This window comes from Anolis carolinensis, chromosome 1 (genome assembly GCF_035594765.1).
Source record: "Anolis carolinensis isolate JA03-04 chromosome 1, rAnoCar3.1.pri, whole genome shotgun sequence".
NCBI lineage: Eukaryota > Metazoa > Chordata > Lepidosauria > Squamata > Dactyloidae > Anolis > Anolis carolinensis.
This window is the reverse complement of record NC_085841.1, coordinates 334,379,963-334,396,255: the sequence shown is the minus strand read 5'-3', so window position 1 is coordinate 334,396,255 and position 16,293 is coordinate 334,379,963. Positions and strand designations below refer to the sequence as shown.

General features: G+C 44.4%; 1 protein-coding gene across 9 annotated transcripts in view; it reads left to right on the top strand.

Annotated features, from left to right (window-relative positions):
* The window catches only part of cep128 (centrosomal protein 128), a 284,185-nt gene that overhangs the window by 202,055 nt on the left and 65,837 nt on the right, over positions 1 to 16,293 (top strand). For 6 of the 9 annotated variants that reach the window (XM_008117882.3, XM_062968036.1, XM_008117790.3 and 3 more), the window contains one exon: positions 10,271 to 10,320. The exons of the other annotated variants lie outside the window; for them this stretch is intronic. In XM_008117882.3, the coding sequence (XP_008116089.2) occupies positions 10,271 to 10,320 (50 nt within the window). The remainder of the gene's footprint in view (positions 1 to 10,270; positions 10,321 to 16,293) is intronic. 9 annotated transcript variants of the gene reach the window in all.

Sequence of the window (16,293 nt, the reverse complement as noted above, 5' to 3'; positions counted from 1 at the left end):
GATGGAATCCTGAGTCTGAACATGCTCGGTACAATCACATGTCTATAAGCCCTTCCACACCAAAGAGGTCAGTCAAACTGGCAAATCAACATACACATAAAATACAGGTTTTTCTTCGTGTACTCTGTGAATGCACACTAATGGAGAGGCTGCGCCTGCGCAGGTTCCAACGGAAAACTCTTCCCAAGCTGAAGTTTAAATTTTGGCGGTAGCCACGCCCCTCCGTCCCCGGAGGGCATAAAAGGCAGCCCTCGGCGTCTCCTCCCCAGTTCCTTTTTTTCCGCCGCAAGGTTCACTTCGGATTCTCATGTCTACGACTCGCTTCAAGCGTTGCACTCAGTGCGCCGCTAAAATTCCTGATTCCGACGGCCACGCCAAGTTCCTCTACTGCCTCGGGGAGGCACATGTCGTCGGTACCTGCCGTTTCTGCCTGGCCCTAACGGCTCAGGCTAGGAAGAATAGAGCCGCGAGGCTTAGAGCGGCTCTCTACGAAAAATCGCTTGCCCCTGAACCCGCTCCGTCGACTTCGGGCACGAAGCCGCCGCTTAATCCGGGATCGATGTCGGCTCCAACAGCTAAAGCTCCCTCGGTCTCGTCTAAGGCGTCCAGAGCCTCCAGATCGTCTAAAGCCGCGAAACCACCGTGCACGCTCACCACGGCCACGGTGTCGACACGTTCTGGTCGGGTCGGCCCTTCCTCGACATCGAGCTCGGTGGCTTCCGTATCCTCGGCTCGATCCCATCTCGGGGCTCCTCCGTCGACCTCTGCGATGAAGATCACCTTCAAAAGGGCTCATGAGGAAGCTCGTCGGACCCAATCCGACTCAGCAATGGTCCCTCCCACACCGGGTAAATCCCTGAGGGTTCCATCAAAACAACCGCTCGCTAAGAAGAGGGCAACCCAACGCTCTTCCTCTTCTGCTTCCTCCAAGATGGACGTCCTCTCTTCGGCGACTTCTTCTAGAAGATCCTCTCCGATCGCTCCCGCTCAGCGACCTCGCCAACCTTCTCCTCAGCAACTTTCTGATGGCGAGTTGCAGGACTCACCCCACCACTCCACTCAGACAGTGGTCAGGGTGCCATCTCCTCGACCTGCCGTCTCTCATCGTTCGTCTCGTCAACAGCTTTTTCCCCCGACCTCGACACCGGAACGGGGTAGACAGACCACTCGCCTGGCTCGAGCGGCCCAGGCCTCGGCCTCCAAAGAAACTCGGCCACAGATGGCTCCTGCTCTTGAGGCTTTGCCGCCACCAGAGACTGTGTTGTCATCTCCCCCTCAGTCCCCTCAAGGGGCTGGGGATGATGAGATCGATATAGATCGCCCTGATTCTGCTCTCTCGGCCTCGGTGGTATCTCTAGGCCTTGATCTCTCTCCTCCGCATGACGCCTATGAGGTGCACCCTCCTTCGCCTACCGACAACATTCGGGCCTTCTCCGAGCAAATGATTAGAATGGCTGATGCCCTGGGTCTAGAAATCAAGCAGACTTCCAAGGCAGTGACTGACCCGGTCTTCAAACGGGTCCAAGCCCAGGCCCCTCCAGCCACGCTGTTGCCATTTTTGCCTTATCTCCTAGATGTCATCCAATCTTCGTGGAAGACTCCTTCCTCGATCCCTCCTACCTCGAAGAGAATCGAGTCTTGGTATCGTACAGATGATGACACTTTAGAATGGCTTAAACACCATCCCGACCCAAACTCCATGGTCGTTAAAGCTTCTCAGTCTTCCGGTCGCGAATCCACTACCCCTGCAGACAGAGAGGGCAAGAGGTTTGACGCGGTCGGTCGGAAGCTCTATTCCGGAGCCCTTCTACTCTGTAGAATGGCGAACTATGGGGCCTGTATGGGGGCATACCAGCAGATCCTTTGGGAAAAAGCTCAGCCCTTCTTCTCTAAATTGTCTGATGAAGACCGGTCCGTCATGTCCACCCTCCAGCAAGAGGCCGACTCGCTAGCACATCATCAAATCCAGATGGCTAAGCATACGGGCGACACGGCCGGCAAAATGATCGCCCACGCCATTGCCATTCGTCGCCACGCCTGGCTGAGGTCGTCCGGCTTGTCTTCCTCCTCCAGGCAAGTCATCGAAGACCTCCCCTTCGACGCCATGGGCCTCTTTAATTCCGGTACGGATGATAAGCTCAAAACCAACCATGACTTTAAAGTTCTGGCCACTAAATGTGGTGACCAACCCCAAACACACCGCACCAAGTGGTTCCCTCAACGTTTTCGGCGCTTTCCGCCTCCCTCTTACCGCCAACAATCCTTCAGGCGTCCCTCGGTATCGAACAACCAGAACCGCCAACACCCTCGACGGGCGGCTCAGCCGCAGAGACAACGCGGCCGTACCACCCCCACCGCTGGTCAACCTCACCGGCGCTCCTGACGCCATCTCTCCCTCCAGAGACTCTTTCTTCGGTACCGATGCGGCTCCCACTCCTCTGCACCTCTCTCTTCCGCCAAATCAACCTCATGGTCTCTTTCTGGACCGCCTGGCTCCCTTCTTTCACCGTTGGAAATCTATTACTTCAGATGCCTGGGTTCTCAAAATTGTCCAAAAAGGCTATGCCTTAGAATTCGAAGGGCTCCCGCCCACGGGACAGGTTCTCCTCTCCAACCCTTCTCGAGAAATTCTTGCAGAGGTCGACGCCCTCCTCGCCAAAGGGGCTATTCGACCCTCTCCATCGGTACGGGACCCTCAAAGCTTCTTCTCCAGATACTTCACGGTCCCGAAGAGAGGCGGGGGCCTCCGCCCCATTCTGGACTTACGTATTCTCAATACCTTCATACGTCCGACCAAGTTCAGGATGGTGTCCATCGCCTCCATCCTCCCGATGCTTCAACGCGGGGACTACTTTGTGTCTATAGACCTACGAGACGCTTACTTCCACGTAGCGATTCGAGAAGCCCACAGGCGCTTCCTATGTTTCAAAGTTCTCGACCAAACCTACCAGTTCACCGTTTTACCCTTTGGCCTCGTTACGGCCCCAAGGGTCTTTACCAAAGTCGTCGCTGTCGTGGCTGCCCACCTCCGGCTCCAGGGGATCACAGTCTTCCCTTATCTAGACGACTGGCTTCTGGTCGAATCCGACCCTGCCCTCCTCCGACGTCACGTCGACTACACCCTCTCTCTTCTAAAATCTCTCGGTCTCCAGCTAAACCACGACAAATCTCACCTCACCCCGTCGAACAAAATTCGCTTCATCGGTGCCCTGTTCGACTCAATCGCTCAGACTGTCTCTCTCCCGTTCGACAGGTTTCTAGCCCTTCGCCAACAAATCATCTTCTGCGAGACCCACCGGAGGGTTCGGGCCCGATCCATCCAGGTACTGCTCGGCCACATGGCCTCCACAGTCCTCACGACCCCGTTTGCCAGGCTCCATCTCCGGACCCTGCAGAGGTGGTTTATAGACGTTTTCAAGCCGTTTCGCCACCCCAACTCGAGGTTTCTCTCGGTCCCGCCCCACGTTCGTCGGTCGCTTCTCTGGTGGAAATCCCTCTCCAACGTCTGCAGGGGTCTCCCGTTCCACCCGATTCCCCCCTCCACCACCATAACCACGGACTCATCCAATTTCGGCTGGGGAGCCCACATGAACGGTCTCACTGTTCGAGGCCTCTGGTCTCCCTCCGAGAAGGCCAATCACATAAACTTTCTGGAACTCCTTGCTATCTTCAAGGCTCTGAAAGCCTTCTCCCGCCTGATCTCCCAAAGATCTGTCCTCGTCCAATCAGACAACACAGTAGCAGTCTTCTACATCAACAAACAGGGCGGCACGGGTTCAAGGAAGCTGATGCTCCTCTCCTCCCAGCTGTGGTATTGGTGCATAGCCCGCAACATCCAAATCTCGGCGATTCACCTTCCCGGGATCCAGAACAACTTGGCAGACGCCCTCAGCAGGATGACGACCTCCTCCCACGAGTGGATGCTCGACCCCGAGACTCTTCTTTCTCTTTTTCGCAAATGGGGCTTCCCCACTCTAGACCTTTTCGCTTCTCCCCAGAATGCTCAGCTGCCTCGATACGGGGCAAGACTTCCCCCGTCCTCCTCTCCAGGCTGCCTGGGAGACGCCTTCCTTCTGGACTGGTCGGCGGAACCGATCTACCTCTTTCCGCCTTTTCCTCTCATACCAAAGGTCCTACAGAAACTCCGGTCGGTACCGACGTCGGCGATCCTGATAGCTCCAGCCTGGCCTCGTCAACCTTGGTTCCCGGCTCTTCTTCATCTCTCCAGAGCGACCTTCTTCACTCTGCCCCTTCTACCTCATCTCTTGTCCAGGGAGAACGGCCAGATCCTGCACCCGGATCTCCCTTCTCTACATCTCACTGCTTGGAGGATTCTCGCCTGACCTCCCTCCCGCAGAACCTACAGGAGGTCCTCCGCGCAGCTCACAAGCCGGCTACAACCAGAGCCTACACTTATAAAGTCTCTCGCTTTCGTTCCTTTCTTCGCTCCCGGGGAATTACTGCCTTCCCAACCTCGGTACCGATTGTGCTGGACTTCCTTATGTCTCTGGCAGACCAAAAACTTTCTCTTGCTTCTATGAAATCTTACTTGGCCGCTCTATCCTGGTGTTTTCAACAACATGGTAGACCGTCGTTGTTCTCCGATCACCTTGTCAAAACCTTCTTGAAAGGGTACAACAACATCTGCCCACCGTCTCAACCTCCTACTCCGGGGTGGAACCTCGAGCTCGTGCTTTCCCAGCTCACTGCCTCGCCTTTTGAACCATTGGCTTCGACCGACCTACGTCTCCTTTCTTGGAAAGTTGCCTTCCTGGTGGCCATAACCTCAGCGCGCAGACCCTCGGAGCTGGCGGCCCTTCGGGTTGATGAACCTTACCTCCGTTTTCATCATGACCGCGCCGTTCTCCGTCCGGACATCACCTTCCTTCCCAAGGTGGTCTCGGCCTTTCACCTTAACCAGGACATTGTCCTTCCCGCCTTCTTCCCGGACCCCTCGTCTCCCCTTGAGCGGAGACTGCACCTCCTTGATGTGCGTAGAGCACTTCTTTTCTACCGGGACCGTACTAAGGACATTCGAAAGACCCCAAAACTTTTTGTGGCCCATGCTCCAGATAAACTGGGCAATCCTATTTCTTCGCAAAGACTGTCCCATTGGATCGCTCAGGCCATTGAACTGGCCTATGAACTAGCCAAACGACCTCCCCCTCCGTCGGTTCGCCCGCGTTCGACGAGAGGTCTCTCCACGTCGACTGCCTTCCTAAGGGGCATCCCCCTGGACTCCATTTGCAGGGCAGCGATCTGGTCCAACCCCCTTACATTTGTGTCTCACTATAGGGTAGACCAAAAAACTTTAAAGGATTCAGCCTTTGCTAGGGCAGTTTTATCTTCATGCTTGTCCTAAATCTTATGCATTTATGACTTCTCTGTGGATGTTTTCTCATGTGACTCTTTGTCGATTTTCCTGTTCGGTACATGTTTGCACTGTTCTCTTTGACAATTTGTGCCTTATTTGCAACTACCTTCCCCCCTTGGGGGAATGATGTTCCTACTTGCACATGTGCTCTTAAATGGTTATATCATGCCTTACCGGGTTGCTCTCGGTGTTTGGCTTGTGTTAATGCAATATTTTGATGGGTCCTCGGACCATGTTTTGATGTTTAATAAACATATGTTTGGACATTTTCTCGTTGTCAGGGTTTGCTTAGCCCGCCTCCGAGACCTAAGCTTGCTAGTCTCCATTAGTGTGCATTCACAGAGTACACGAAGAAAAAGGACAGGTTGCTTACCTGTAACCATGTTTCTTCGAGTGTACTCTGTGAATTCACACAAGCCCGCCCTTCCTTCCCCTCTGGCAAACCCTCTTCCTTTCTCGTTGCCTTAGCGGCGTAGGAACTGGGGAGGAGACGCCGAGGGCTGCCTTTTATGCCCTCCGGGGACGGAGGGGCGTGGCTACCACCAAAATTTAAACTTCAGCTTGGGAAGAGTTTTCCGTTGGAACCTGCGCAGGCGCAGCCTCTCCATTAGTGTGAATTCACAGAGTACACTCGAAGAAACATGGTTACAGGTAAGCAACCTGTCCTTAGCAAATATATACATTAACAAATAAATAGTGAAAGGCCTGGGAGGTTGCTATTTCCAACTTGAGGGGTAGGTGATGAGGGGCCCAAGGTCACCTAGTGAAATTCATGACTGAGTGGCAATTTGAACCTAGGACTCCTGAGTTCTGGTCTTGACATTTTAATCTTGGGTTACCAGTTTTAAAAACAGAAGGTTACTTTTTTGCCTTTGATAGTTGGGTAGAAGAGGGAACTTCAGGAACTGATGTTTACCATGCAACTAAAAACAAGCAATGCCTGCTGAAATTCACTCTTCAGCCCAACTATCACAGGTATGGAAGTCATCTTCCAGAGTGATTCTTGAAACAAATTAAGGGAAAGTATAGTTAGACTTAACTGTAACTAATGGAAGTTACAGTCAACTGTAACTGTAACTGCTTCATGCATTTAGGAGATATTCCATGGATCAGGAGGATGAGGGGAATATACATTCCCAAAGCTGGCTCCTGGTTTAGTTTCAAGGAAACCATTAGTCCTCCATTTGGCCCTTGAGAAGAATATTAGCAAGTAATATAGCAAAGATTGAGAATCAGGCAGGTTTTGTGTAGGAGTCAGAGGCACTGACTATGGCAACAGTGGGTAGTTCATGGATCATAGATGTTGACACTGAGCTTCGAGAGAGTTTGCAAGTAAGCCTTGGCTTGTTTTCCTGTTACAGATTTCCTACCTCTCTTTCACAGTTGCATTGTCCATCTGCTTGGTAGAACTGAAGGATTTGCACTAATGAGGAGGATATGCCAACCTATACCACAAAGAGTTGATAAAGGAATTGAAAGCACTTCAATTAATATTTATTTTATAAACATGTAGAATAATGCACTGCTGACTGTTTCAAGTGTTATCTTTAAATCAGTGTGTTACTGTGGCTTTATTTATAATTCCTTAAAAAGCAGTGACTGACTTCAAATCCAGAGGAAAAAAATCAATTCCAGATACATACTGAACCACTATTAGAAATAAAACATTTACTCCATATAAAGGTAGTTCAGTTTAATTTCTTTTGAAATTATATTGAATGTTTCACACTGGTTTCAGTGAAACCTATATTCTGCTAACATAATCTGGATTCAACCCATAATTTCTACTACACGCAAAACTGTTGTAAAGGCCTTTATTATACTTTATCATCTGTAATAGGAGTATATAAACCTGAAGCAAAAGAAAATTAGATATTTAGGACTGGAGGCACAGATATGAGAGAAGTGAAAGAAATCTCAGCAGTGAACCAGTGACTATGGATGCTGGTTTTCTGTGAAGACATACAGCTGGGATTCAGTGTACTAAGAAAACTTTATATCTTTGTAGCTTTTTAAACTTCACATGGCTGAAGACGTAAGTTGACCTCTATCTCCTGTATAAGAAGTTTTTCGTATTTTTAGATAGTGTAGTATAATGGTTGAGCAGGAGATGGAGGTTATAATCCTCATTCAGCCATAATGTTCACCGAATGGTCTTGGATCTTTCACTGTCTTTAAACCCTTACTACTTCTAGCGTTGTCTTGAAGATTAAAATAATAGGAGAGAACCACACACACTCCTTGGGAAGGGATGAGGCAGATGTGCCATTTTTCTTATTTTATCTACTGAGATAAGAAGCAATTCAAACTTTAAATATCCCTCATAAAACTGAATTGTGGTTTGCAGGCCAGAAAGCTATTCCATGGACTTGATTTGTGCTTTCTAGACAATGGCCAGATGAACAATATCCAAAGGTATTAGAAGAACCGGCAGAACTAATATCAGAATTTGTGGTGAACAAGAGAAATCCCAGCAGACTGGAGAAGGGCAAAGGTTGTTTTCATCTTCAAAAAGGGGGGGGGGGGGGAAGAGGACCTAAACAAATACTGCCCAGTCAGCCTGACATCAATACCAGGAAAGATTCTAGAGCAGACCGTTAAACAGACAGTCTGTCAGCACTTATAAAGAAATGTTGTGATCACTAAAAGTGAGCATAGATTTCTCCAAAACAAGTCATGCCAGACTAATCTTATCCCTTTTTTGACAGAGTTACAAGCTTGGCAGATGAAGGGAGTGCTGTAAATGTACTGTATCTTGATTTTAGTAAGGTCTTTGACAAGATCCCTATGATATTTTTGCAAACAAGCAAATACAATTTGAACTAGCGTGCTACTTCTAGGTGAGTTGGTAACATAGCCAACAACAAATATCCTTGTTTTTTAGGTCTGTCCCTGGAATTATTTGGGGCACTGATTCAGAAATTGCAGTGGATAGACTTCACCAGCTCTAGTGTTTTAGATATGGTTATCATGATTTTCTATGGGCGAGCAGATGCATTCTGGTATATGGTGTATATTCTGTATCTCAAAACCTAGAGCTGATAGGGGAAAACTGGCATTGTATTTAGAATCAACAGGCTGAACATACCCAGAAACAGGTCTAACATTTGAGACACCAAAATATGTATTGGCCAGTGTAACTGATTAATCAGCTGAACCCAAAGGGTGCTCAACAATTAATATTTTTCACCTTGTAGGTAGGTGACTAGTGGAGTGCCCACAGAGTTCTGTCCTGGGCCCAATTCTATTCAACATCTTTATCAATGATTAGACAATGAAACAGGGGGTATGCTTAACAAATTTGCAAAGAAAACCAAATTGGGAAGGATAGCTAATTCCACTGAAGATAGGATCAGAATCCAAAATGACTATATCTTTATTGGTCTTTGTACTGTATTTCATGTATTTAGTACTCCAACAATCTGGAAGTATTTCCTTGCAGAAACATGTTTTCTGCTTTGTCTGTTCTGGCTCAAACTTAATTCCACCTGATAATATAAGCAACGACCATATGAATTGGGTTGTTGTATGTCTTTCGGGCTGTGTGGCCATGTTCCAGAAGCATTCTCTCCTGATGTTTCGCCCACATCTATGGCAGGCATCCTCAGAGGTTGTGAGGTACAACCTCTGAGGATGCCTGCCATAGATGTGGGCGAAACGTCAGGAGAGAATGCTTCTGGAACATGGCCACACAGCCCGAAAGACATACAACAACCCTGTGATCCCGGCCATGAAAGCCTTCGACAACACATTGACCATATGAATGATCCAGTTCCAGAACTTTAAGTAGCCATGAGTTCAACAGTCCAGCCTGTAGATTCTTTAAGATCGTCTCTTTTTTTCTTGCTATGCAATAGACATGTATTCTAATATGGATTTTAAACAGTATATGGAGCTGTAATGTAAATTTGAACATTTTAATGATTAAATCTATGTTTAAATACAGCTTAAAATAATCTACATAAATAAGTGACAAATATACTTTTATCCCTCCTGGCTAAGGGGGGGGGGTATAGTCTCGATAACTTATATTTAGCTCATTTCCTATATTTTAGGTAAAGTTGGGGAAAATATAACTCTTGTGAATGAGTTATTTACATCAGCTGTGCAAATATTTTTGCCATGTCTGTAGCTCTCTGTATACTTCCCACCTCCCTCTTCCTCTTCTCTCCCTTTAGTGTTGATGACACACTTATCAGATCAAGCAAGGTAGCTCTATTCTGCCATTTTCATCACTGAAAGCACAATTAGGAGGCTCTTGCAGTGGAAGACTTTTTCTGTATGTTTGCCTTGAAGCAGGACTGAAGAAGCATATTGCCACAAGGAAATAATAAAAAAGATTTCCTTGGCTAATCTCCGTGGTGTGTGAAATAGTGGGGGACATAGGCACTCACCCTGACTTCACCAGGTTCCCTTGGCAAGCACACTCAGCCAGCATATTGGAAAATTTGCTAGATTTCCATGCTAACAATTCACCCAGTACCACTTTCTCCTCAAGCACCTCCATTTTTTTGCATTTTTAATATTTTTTTACTTTGTTTTATACAGGCATTGAATGAGTTGTTTGCCCCTGTTGTTGTTGTTGTTGTTGTTGTTTTTAGTATACCCAAAAAAAGGGCCAGGTTCTATATATTATTGGGGAACTTCTTCATTTGCTGAGCAATTGAGGGGCATCAGTCTGGTTTGCAATGATAAATGTAGTTGTTTTGGACAAAAGGGTGAGATCAGACCAGTTTTCTCTTATTGCGTTACCTTCCTGTGAGATCATGAAGTTGTTTTCTCTTTTTAATTTGGGGGTAATACTGATAATTCATGTATAACACTGATCAGATATCTCCATTTATCGGGCATGTAGTTACCTGTTTTTTGAAATGTTTTGTCTTTTTTATTATATAGATCTATTGGAGAAGACTGTCAGGAAGGAGGAAGAAATAGGTGCTCTGCAGGTATTTTCACTCATTGGATTATACTAGCCTATAGTGCTGCAAAATAACTTCAGGTTACAGGTTGAATCCCCAATATCTCTAGTTAACTATCTCAGGAGAACTATCTCAGGGGTGGGAAGACCCTAGCATGAGGCCTTGAAGAGAGAATGTCGTTGTCTGGAGTTATATGAACTCATTCTAAGACTGTTCCAATTTTCTTCTTTTTATTTTTTTGGTGATTAAATATTAACTATCCACATTTGCTTGTGTTATGAACCAAATGTGGTTTTGATTGTGATGGCTCAGCAGCTAAATTGAGTGGGTTTTGGTTGCTGACTGCCAGTCAATGACTTGATAATATAGACAACCTAACCAGTCTGTAGAAGTTCCCATGTGTTTTTAGAGTTTATTGTTTGTCTGATCTACACCTTTTATAGCAACAACTGAAACAAAAAACTTGGCTTTTTGTGGTGTTTATACTGTGTATACTCATGTCATAAACTGCCATGGTCCAGTGGTTAAGAGACAAAATTGCGAATGTAGTCAAACCAAACCAAATCTTTATTCTATCTGGAATGGCATAAGCTTAACTGAACTGTTGTTTCCAGCTTCAGATATCTACTCCCATCTACAAGTGGCATTATTGACCTACCTCACAAGATATATCATGTGAGGGACAACCGCTATTTCACCCCCCCCCTCTCCAACAATTAAGTAATAGCTCCCAACCAAAAATAGTGTCACTTCAGGTTTTGACTAATAGCCAACCAGTCTGTGGGGGTTTTCTTGCATTTTGGTGGGGTCCCAATCTGTCATGTTCTTGTGGTGGTTTGGACATTTTTTGTATTGATTTTGACTGGAAAATCAACTAGTTTTTTTTTTTTTTAAATGAGATTGCAAAGGCTTTATGGGTTCTCTATAAATTTTGTGAGAATATAAAAGTATGTGTGTGTGCATTATTCCTGTGAGCTACAATTTCATCAACCCCAGCTATTATGTGAAGGAGCAGTATCTTGCTGGTAAACATTTCATTGTTCCCATTTATTTTTTTTCTCTTTCTTTGTTTGTGCAAAAATCACTATAATTGGGTACATGATTTGTTTTAGCGTAATAAACCGCTACTTGAAGACCAATGCTATATTTAATTTTTCCATACATGAATATGTATGACATCTGACAGACAAAAGTAAGTGTCTTCATAATACAAACAAAAAAGGAAATTTATAGTAGACTGTTTCATCTTCCTTTCACAATAATGTAAATATATGCCATAGTGGGTATTATTCAGACATGTGTCCTTGATGTTGTGTGGTAGAGACAGTCTAAAAAAAACAACTCTGCAGTGATTCTTGCACAACCTTTCATAAAATCTTTTTCTAACAAAGGGGATTCCACAATGGAAAAAACATCATTATATTCTGTTACTGAACTTTTGTTGTGAACACTCAAGATGAACTTGTTCATTATAAAGAGAACTGATATGACCGTTGTTATCTAGAGCATGAACTATGAGCTGGATGTCCTAGGCTCAAAACTTTATTCTGTCATGAACTCAGTTCAGCCAGTGAGCATGCCATTGGTGAGCTGCCATTTCTCTACTTCTACCATCTTATACAAATTTGCATGTGGATAATCTGTCAAATCCATACTTTATTTCTTTGTATATGATGCACATTATGGCACAGCAAACATTGAGAATTTGAATATGTTTCTATAACATACGGTACATGGCTAAGAAATAGTGTCAGTTTTAAGACAGCATCAATAGGCCACATGATTTTGTTTAAAAATATATAGCTTTATTTAACTGGATCAATTCATTTCTTGCCAATGACTCATTAAACATTATTGCTGGAACAGCTGTTAGCCAGGCCATGACTGTCTACATTGGTGCCATAGATTTCATCCAGGCTTGAGCAAGTAGACTTTCACTCATGTGAAAGAATCCTTCAATTTTTCTCAGTGTTGAATGGTCCTCTGAAGCAGTTCTGGAAGGGTGCAGGAAAAATCTTGTTGAAAAATCAGACATCTACTTACATCATCATCATCATCTATACTCTGTTTTATCTCCCTCAAAGGGGACTCAAAGTGGCTTAACATAAAAGCATCAACATAACAATTTAAAATATACAGATATGCGAAGATTGTATGTTTCTGCTTGTGTGTGTCTGCGTGGATGCGTGTATGTGTGTGTGTGTATCACAGTAAAAATATCTTTAAAAAACAAATACCAAATTAACATGCAGCATTGTCACTGTAGCAGAGAGACTCAATATAGCATAGTGGCTTGAACATGGGTTTACGACCATCAAAACCAGAGTTTGAATCCCCACTTGGCCATGGATACCCACTAGGTGATCTTGGGCAAGTCATTCTTAGCCTTAGAAGAGGACAATGGCAAACCCTCTCTGAACAAATCTTATCAAGAAAACTTTGCAATAGGGCCTCCCTAGGGCCACGATAATTCAGAAACAACCTGAAGGAGCCCAGCATTGTCATAAAGATTGCTGAGATGATCGTTATGAAACTTATCTCGGTACTGAAGAAAATGCTACATAAAGACTATGAACTAGATCCAAAATTACACAGAGCTGGGTTCCACAAACTGGGTGATCCCATTGGAGCTAAGGTTTAGAGGAAGAAATCATTTTCATCCCCGCTCCCCCATCCCTACTGCATGCCCCCATGTATTTGCTTTGAAGCTGGTGGCCTGTTCAATCTGGTGGGCTGTGGAGTGATCCGCAAGCTCGATGATTGTCTACACTGATTTTTCCAAGAAAAAAACAATCATTTGCAGCCAATGGAGCACGAATGTGGAATTGGTCCTTGACACAATAAGGAAAAAAAATTAACAGTCCTCCAAATAACCTATGAGTTGGCAGTGGTGACTGCAGAAAGGAAAGGAGAACAGAAAAAATTACCTTTTTCCGCCATTGAGGAGCCTCTCTGGAATCCATTACTTCTGTCAATGGAAGGAACCTTTTTCTTTACAAAGGTTCAGTTCTAGATTTTACCTAATACAATGACAGGAAATATACCTCATGTTTAAGTTACCCTTACTTTTAAAGTATTTCCCCATCTTCTTCCATTTATTTTGGCAATTTTTTAGGGAGCTTTAAAAATCAGGAGAAAATCAGCATTTTCCACAATTAATTTAATTTGTGGAGGTTAAAAACAAACACCATATTTCCTTCACTTTTTGTGATTTTTCTTCTTGACCAATTGCCATGCTCAGATAATTCCCCTGAATTTCCTCCAAGTTGCTGACTGACATCTTGAACAGTGCTGCCCAGAAATGAATACAGCATTCAAACTGAGGTCTTATTAGCACTTAATGGAACCAGGACAGTTATTTCCTAAATCTTCACATCAGTGCAGCTGAAAATAGTGTTAAGCATCCTCCATCTCAACACGTAATTGGAGTTTTGAAAATACTAATCCCTAAATCAAAAGTTAAGCTGTCTGTGCAGATCTATGCATGGGAGGTCTTTTCTGTCGCTTTTAAAACCCATATGCATGTGGGAGATTGGGATTATCTTGGTCTAGCCCTATGGTATGCTTGTCTGCTCCGTGTCTAACATGCGTGCAATTTCCAGACCTCAGTTTCATGGTGTATCTTTAGGTACACTGCGCAGGCATTGGGCTATATGTGGTTATCCATATTTAAACATAAAATTAAATGTGTTAACTTCATATGTGGCTATAATGGGCTATAGTGCATCTTTGAACAATACTAGGTCTAATACTGATCACTACAATAAAATATGCTTTTTATAGAAATACATTTTAACATGTATCTTTTATAGAAATACATTTTAATATGTGTATTTGTGGAATTTTTACAATGTTGATGTGTTTTAATTATTCTGTAACCCGCCTTGAGCCACAAAGAGCTGTGGATGAGAAATAAAAATTTTCTTTGATACACAACAAGATTAGTATGCAGCAAACAAGATCACTATGCTGGCTTTTGTATGGGATTACACGTCAGACACTTCCCAAGTGTCTAGAACTATGTGATGTATCAGTGAATAATGTGTGCAGATCCAAGTAGGGTGGCCTTTTGCAGCTGACAGATAGTAATTTTGTCAGCGCCAATTTTCAAGTGCTTTCCAAGGTCTTTAGGCACTGCACCTAGTGTGCCGATCACCACTGTGACCACCTTTACTGGCTTGTGCTAGAGTCTTTGCAGTTTGGTCTTTAAATCCTCGTAGTGTGTAAGCTTTTTCCAGTTGCTTCTTGTCAATTCTCCTGCCGCCTGGGATTATTTAATAATAACAATATAATAATAATAATAATAATAATAATAATAATAATAATAATGATAATAATAAGGATCGTTACCTTGACGCAGTGCTGGAACTTGAGCACCTCAGTGATGCCATGAGCTATACCATGCAGGGCCACCCAAGACGGGAAGGTCATGGCAGAAAGGTCAGACTAAATACTATCCCTGGGGAAGGTAATGGCAACCCACCCCAGTATTCTTGACATGAAAACTAAATGGATCAATACAACCAGAGATATGTCGGTATACCATCAGAAGATGGGACTCCCAGGTTGGAAGATGGTCAAAATGCTGCTGGGGAGGAACAGATGATAAGCTCAACTAGCCCCAGATGTGATGACGCAGTTAGCTCAAAGCTGAAAGAAAGGCTAACGGTTGACGGTGCTGGAGGTGAATGATAAATCTGATGTTCTAAAGATCAACACACTATAGGAACCTGGAATGTAAGATCTATGACCCAGGGCAAATTGGATGTGGTTATTGGTGAGATGTCAAGGTTAAAGATAGACATTCTGGGAATCAGTGAACTGAAATGGACTGGAATGGGCTACTTCACAACAGATGACCACTAGATCTACTACTGTGGACAAGAGGAACACCGAAGAAATGGATTAGCCTTCATAATTAATAATAAAGTTGCTAAAGCAGTGCTTGGATACAACCCAAAAAAATGATAGAATGAGCTCAATTCGAGTTCAAGGCAAGCCGTTTAAAATCACAGTGATCCAAATATATTCCCCAATCACAGCTGCTGAAGAAGCAGGATTAGATTAGTTCTATGAGGATCTGCAGCACCTACTGGATATTACACTAAAAAGAGACATTATTTTCATTACAGGAGATTGGAATGCTAAGGTGGGCAGTCAAATGACAACTGGGATCACAGGCAAGCATGGTTTGGGACAACAAAATGAAGCGGGACGTAGTCTGATAGAATTTTGCCAGGAAAACTCACTGTGCATAACAAACACTCTCTTCCAAGAACCTAAAAGACGGCTTTACACATGGACTTGGTCCATGATCTTGATCCATGGTCCAAGATGGTCAACACCAAAATCAGATTGACTACATCCTTTGCAGCCAAAGGTAGCGGACATTCAACCAGTCGGTGGAAACAAGACCTGGAGCTGATTGTAGTTCTGATCACAAACTTCTTATTGCACAATTTAGAATCAGACTAAAGAGATTGGGGAAAATACACATACCAGTTAGATATGATCTCACAAATATTCCTAGTGAATATGCAGTGAAGGTGAAGAATAGATTTCAGGGACTAGATTTAATAAATAGAGTCCCAGAAGAATTATGGACAGAAGTTCAAAACATTGTTCAGAAGGCGGCAACAAAGTACATCCCAAAGAAAAAGAAAACCAAGAAGGCAAGACGGTTGTCTGCTGAGACACTGGAAGTAGCCCAAGAAAGAAGGAAGGCAAAAGGAAACAGTGATGGGGGAGATATGCCCAATTAAATGCACAATTTCAGAAGTTAGCCAGAAGAGACAAAGAACTATTTTAAAACAAGCAATGCATGGAAGTGGAAGAAGACAATAGAATAGGAAGGACAAGAGACCTCTTCCAGAAAATTAAGAACATCGGAGGTAAATTTCAGGCAAAATTTTATTTATTTATTTACAACATTTTTACCCCGCCTTTCTCACCCGAGAGGACTCAAGGTGGCTTACAACAACTGGTAAAAATTCAATGCCC